This window comes from Petaurus breviceps, unplaced genomic scaffold (assembly GCF_028583685.1).
Source record: "Petaurus breviceps papuanus isolate PSGF00001 unplaced genomic scaffold, PetGlider_PUasm1.0 156, whole genome shotgun sequence".
In the NCBI taxonomy this organism is placed as follows: Eukaryota; Metazoa; Chordata; class Mammalia; order Diprotodontia; family Petauridae; genus Petaurus; species Petaurus breviceps.
The window spans coordinates 14,564,247-14,570,268 of NW_027185720.1; the positions used below are offsets into that span (position 1 = coordinate 14,564,247).

At 52.3% G+C, this 6,022-nt stretch overlaps 1 protein-coding gene across 3 annotated transcripts in view; it reads right to left on the reverse strand.

Moving 5' to 3' along the window:
* FAM227A (family with sequence similarity 227 member A) overlaps positions 1-6,022 on the reverse strand; it is a 37,760-nt gene that overhangs the window by 28,269 nt on the left and 3,469 nt on the right. For 2 of the 3 annotated variants that reach the window (XM_069082146.1, XM_069082144.1), the window contains exons 2-4: positions 4,862-5,000; positions 3,091-3,243; positions 1,976-2,073 (exon numbers count right to left, since the gene is read on the reverse strand). In XM_069082146.1, coding sequence (XP_068938247.1) covers positions 1,976-2,073; positions 3,091-3,235 — 243 coding nt within the window. In that variant the 5' untranslated portion in view covers positions 3,236-3,243; positions 4,862-5,000. The remainder of the gene's footprint in view (positions 1-1,975; positions 2,074-3,090; positions 3,244-4,861; positions 5,001-6,022) is intronic. The other variant, XM_069082145.1, reaches the window with a different exon arrangement.

The window sequence follows — 6,022 nt, forward strand, 5'->3', positions numbered from 1 at the left end:
AGGAAGGAAGGAAGGAAGGAAGGAAGGAAGGAAGGAAGGAAGGAAGGGAAGAGGGAAGGAAGGAAGAGGGAAGGAAGGAAGGGAGGAAGAGAGGGAGCGGGGAGTAGGGAGGGATTAATGAAGCTCCTACCACACACCAAGGACTGCACTAACCACCTTACCAATCCTCTCTCATTTGATCCTCACCCACCCTGGGAGGTGGGGGCTACCACACAGGAGGTGGAGTGATGCCATGTAAGGGCACCAAGTGTCCCTGAGCTTGCTGGTTCAGGGTAACACTAGCAATTCAATTCTTGGTCTTCTACCTTGCGGTCCAGCAGGCTTTCTCATGACCCCACATTGCCATGAAAGCTGGGCTGCCATGGAGAAGAAGAAGGGGCCCCCAGACCTCGAGGGCAGCCCCGACACAAAGGTGGCTGTGGCGCCTGCCTCCTTCCTGATTTCCAGGCTCCTCTAAGGCCTCTTCTGGGCATGGACCTGCCCTGAGAGCCTACGGGCCATACCCTTGGAATGTCACTGTCAAGTTAGGATCAGCTTGGGGTAGCTAGGGAATCAGGAGGACATGAGTTCAAATCCAACCTCAGACACTTAAAACAAAAAACTAGCTGTGTAACCTTGGGCAAGTCACTTAACCCCGATTGCAAAAAAAAAAAAAAAAAGTTAGGATCAGCTGGGCTGAGCTGGAGAGGCTCCTTATGGGAAGCTTCACTATCCAGGAAGGATGTGTTCTGTCTACAGTAAATCATGAAATGCCGTACGAAGGTGTGCAGGGTGCCCTGAAGAGTGAGTACTGGCATCACCACTAGGCCCAACATCCATAGTATCCTGAGCCACCGGGTAGTTTCAGACGCTTCCAAGTTGGAGGCATCCTCAGAGAGGCCCGAGGAGGTAAGAGACCTGCCCAAGGTCACTGAAGTGAGCAGCAGTGGGGCTGGCTGGAGCTGCCCTGCCTCCCTTCTCCTCTGAGCAGCTCTGATAGCCTGATCCCCCTGGCCCGTGCTCTGGTTCTCACTGGAGCCCCCACCATGCTGGGGCTACCATGCCTGACACTCCTTGGTCCAACACAGGCCCCTTTATTCCCTTTCAGCTGAGTCACAGCTGTGGTTGGCAAAGACTTAACTATATGGGAAGGGGAAAGTTTACAACTCAACACAAGTGAGTACTAGAGATCAGAGCGCCCAACAGCACCACCGGCCTTGGCCAATATTAGATTTCTCAGTGTGGCGTAGTCTCGTCCTGAGACCCCTTTGGAGCCTTCTCCCAGGAGGGAGCCAGTGTATGACTACGGATTGAACTGCCCAGCTCGGGTCCGTGCCAATGTGGGGGGAGGGTGAGAAGACAATGACTCTCACCTGTTGTCCCTCACTGCTTCCCTGTGTGGAGAGCTGGACGGCCATGGAGATCACCCTTGCTTCTTGGGCTGGTCCAGCACAGGCCTGTTACTAGCCTGTGCCTGTCCTCTGAGGCTCGTCACAAGGAGCCTGAGTCCCACCACCACTACAGGCTAGCGCTTAGCTAGCTGCCCAGAGTAGCGCTTCTTAAACTGGGCAACAGTAAAAGGCTTCTGAATACGCAACAACCAAGAATGCATCCAAAACCAGACAATGCATCCGAGGAGTGACTAGGCTGCAAGGCTGCCTTGGTTCTGAACACACAGCAGGTGCACATGCCCTCAGGCCACCCAGAAAACACTACCAAAGGGGAAAAGGGCCCTGGCATAGAGTGCTCAGAGGCTCAGTAACTTGCCCAGGGTTGCATCACCTACATGTGTCAGAGGCAGGACCTGAACCCAGGCCTTCCTATCCACAAAGATGCCACGCTGCTTCTAAGACATGAAAGGAATAGAACTGACATCAGCAGAGGTGGTGCCCGAAGGGAGGCTTAAAGAAGCGGAGGCCTGACTGCCCTTCTTCCCCAGCCACAACAGCTCTGGGACGGCACCCAGGGCCTCCACTCCCTCCCCCCTGCCCCTCACCAGGATGTTGCTGTGAATGCTGGTCTTGTAGAGTCTGGTCTTCAGGTCTATCTGGGCGATCTTTTTATTCAGCTTGCTTATGGAGCCCACGAGGCACACTGGGAGACACTTCTGTTAAAGAGCTTCTTAGCACTGGAGAGAGCTGGGCCTCCTTTCATGGGATTCAGAGCTAGAAGGAGCCTCCCTCAGACCCAGCCTAATCCCACCCCACTATTCTGCAGATAAGGAGGCTGAGGCCCAGAGAGGGAAAGGGACCTGCCGAAGGCCACACAGCTAGGGAACACATGACAGACCCTATGAGCTGAGAGCCTCTACTCAACTCTAGTCCCCCAGGTCTGTCCTGGAGGAAGCTTCATCTTCCTCCAACAGTTTATTATCTTGCCTTCTTGTCAGTCACTACCTTTGAAGGTTTGACAGACGAGGGAGAATGAAAAGGGGAGAAGAGACACAGGGCTCCGTGCATCAGCAAGGAAGCAGATGGAGGGGATGAGTTTGGCTGCCACTGGCTGAGAGGGGAGGGGCTGGCAGGAAGGCCAGCCATGTGTGCAGTGCCCTGAGGAGTCACCAGAAAGCTGAGAGCCCGTGGGGGTGGGGGGGTATGATCAGAGGCAAAGCCCTTTGGGAGCCTGAAGGGCCACTGACACCTGCATCTCCTGCCTGGCAGGGCTCCACAAGAAAGGTCTAAGAGCGTTACCACTGGGTTGGTCACCCTGGCTAATGAGGTGGGCATCTGGAGAAGAGAGAAGAAAGGCAGGGGGAGCCTCTGAGGAGAGATGCTCAAAGACACCCAGCTGGGGTGCAGCCCTCAGGAAGCAGCAGAGCTAAGCCGATGGGGTCTCGGGCCCTCAGACCTCATCTGTCCAGCTCCTCATTTACCACATGAGGAGAATCACCACACAGTGTGTTGGTGACCGTGGCCCTGGAGCCCAGTTCTCCAGCCTCCCAACACTGACTGGGTCAATGACCCCCTTGGGTTCCTTCTCATTCTATGGAGCCCAGAAGGGAGAGGAGGGAAGGGAGCCAGTGAAAGCTCCTTCCCTTGTCTGGGCTGGTGGCCAGCTGAGTTCAGGGGTCTGGCTCTGTGGCCCAAGGTGGGGGATGTCACCAGAAGATACAGGGAGGGTTCTGTTTCACTTGGGTCTTCATCTCTTCATGCTGCTTGTGCCTCTCCATGGGCAAAATCGACAGGTCATCGTTCAGGGGGACCATGGGGATAGCATTGAAGTTGATGGCCTCCATCTCTGCGATGGTGAGTGGCATCTCTGCTCCTGCACATGCACAGAAAGCTTCTGTGAAGATCAGACAAATAAACAGAAAGCCTGCCTCCCCCCACACTGTGCTGCTGATCCACCAGCTGACAGGAGTCACAAATAACTCAGGACCATCTGGGGAAACCAGAGGGTGGGAAAGACCAAGCAAGATCCATCTGTTCAGGAGAAACAAGGCAGATGTTAAATGAGCGAGGCCACTTTGGCTCCGTGAGGAGAGCCCCTTAAAGGGGCATCTGGGGGCCATTAATATCATTCTTTCCAGATTTACAATGCTCCGTGTGGCCCACTCAGTAGAGAGGAAAGGTCCATAGGTACAGGGTCTGGGCTCAAGGCCTATTACAGGCTATGCGCTCTGGGGGAAAGCCCCCTCAACGTTCTCATCTCCACAGTGGGGATAATATTGGCCTTACCCCCCTCACAAGGCTTAGTAAACCAGCTTTTGTAATGGTAATGGAATTTGAACCCCACAATGAGATGGACTCGTTGATGTGACAAGAAGGGGCTGAACTGATCGGAGCTGGTGCCATGGTCAGAGAGAGGCCCAAGCAGAGAGAGGCCCGAGGAACTTCTGGGAGCCAGCATCTAGAGGCTGCTGCTACTTCTGGAGAGAGAAATGAGAACTGAGGACTGAACGGGGAAGAAGCAGGGCTGTGGTGCTGGTATTTGGTCTGTCTGTTTTGCTGTTACTTTGTCAGATTCGTCAGCTGATGGAGGACTTTGCTGTTGGTTCAGAAGCCCCGAAGGAGGATTTTCTTGTTGTGTGTTTACAGAAACCCTGGAGGAGGGGCTTGCTGATGTTTTCAGGGGTCCTGGGACTGTTCTGATGATTTGTGCTAATTCCTTAGACCTTGTTGTTGGGTCTAGGTTGATTTCACGGGCAGAGAGTGAATTGATGAGGACACCGGCAATGTGTATCTATGTTGTGTCTTTGTTAAACCTTGTCTTCCCAGGAACAGAAACTGCTGAGAACCTGCCTCGGGTCAAGATGAAGAAAAGAAGAGATCTCTCCTTGGGTATTGAATGTTGTGATGATATTGTCACCTAGTTCTGACCTGGGGTAGATGGCCTTTGTGTTTTGTGACTGACCAAATGAATGTGCTTTGTTTATGATTGGAAACTAAGCTCCAATTGAGACTACCCAGGGGTTGAGTACTTTGACTTTTGTACTTTGTGATTGAACTAGGAACTTACTAAATGGTTGAGTTACCCTGTATTTTGATTTTTCTCTTTTCTGTGAATGTTTTGCCTTAATCTGTTACTGAACAAATGGAGAGTTATTATGCTCATAATCTGAACCCGAAAGCTGCTTGTGCGTGGTGTTCCATTATGGTTTCTGTTCCTCTGGCTACTCTCTCTATCCATGGCACCAGCCCCTTCTTGTCCCGTCACTGTGGGGTTCCAACTCCCTTGCCATTACAGCTTTACAGCCCTGCAGAAACCGTAATCATTACTAGCCATCAGAAGCAGCCTTTACATAGTGCACCATGTTCCAGGCATGGTGCTAGGCCTCAGGAGAAGAAGCCACAACTATCAGGTGCCATTATTGGAAAATTCAGGGCCGGAGACCTGAGACCCAGCCTGGGCCACAGTGGGTCTGGCTTCACAGCAGACTGACCTGTTGTTGGGCGTTTTCTCTCTCAGGCTATGGGCCGTTCCATGGTGCCAAGGCACTCTGGCTTCACATGCAGGGGGAGCTGACGGCATTCACAGGGACTCACTTTGGAGAGCCCAGCATGAGGCGCTTGGTCCTTCAACTGGGAAAAGAGCCAGGAGACAACAACTTGGATCCCAGAGCAGACTAGGCTGGCTTGGTGATCCAGACAAGCCCCTTCCTCGCTTTGGGCCTCCATTTCTTAATCTATATAATGGGGACATTAAGCCTGAAGATCCCTAAGACTTCTTCAAGTTAAAAAAACTCTGAAAAAGGCAGAGAAGGTGCAAGACAACAGCGAGACAGTAAAACAAGGGCCTGTGTCTTCCCCCCGGCCTGGCTCTGAGGCAGCGGGGCTCAGTCTGTAGAAAAAGCAATGGGTTTGGAGTCAGAAGTACATCTGTGCATTATTATGGGACTCTGGGCACATCACTTTAGCTGGCAGACTTACTCTCCCCATCTGTAAAATGGAGCAGTTGGATTGGAGAGGACAGACCAGGGCTCCTAACCTTTTCTGGGGACAGTCTGTCTGGAAAAGTCTGTGCACCCCTTCTCAGAACCATAGGATCAGAGAAGAAAGCCAAGGCTAGTGAGACTCAGCATGTGATTGTTCTCCTATCCAAGTCCACACACACCCTGGTCCAAAAGGCCCCGCTGCTCTCCACTCTCAGGCTGGGAGGGGTTGTCTCTCCATAAGCCACCTATGGGTCCCTCATGGAGGCCACTCACTACCACAGACATGGCTCAGCCCTGATCACAGCCCCTCCTGCACCTTCTGACCTTCCTCTTAGGCAAGGAAACAACAATGCGGCCAGTCATGAAACACAGCAGCACAAACTGAAAACCCATACACACAGAAAACCCCTCTCTCTTATGATATAAAAATGACAACAAGCAAAACAAGATGATTTATGCAAATTGTGCATTTCAGGGTCCTGCGGCTTCATTTCCCAGGGGCAGCAGATGTAGAATTGGAAGGAGCCTAAGCGTGTACAATGAGTGTCATGTTTGAGTAGGGTCAACACAGGAAGCCAGTGACTGTGCAGTTGTTCCAAGGATTTTGTTTTTTGTTTTTTCCATTGGAGGGGCTGGAGAGAGAGAGAAAGAGGGAGAGAGAGACAGAGA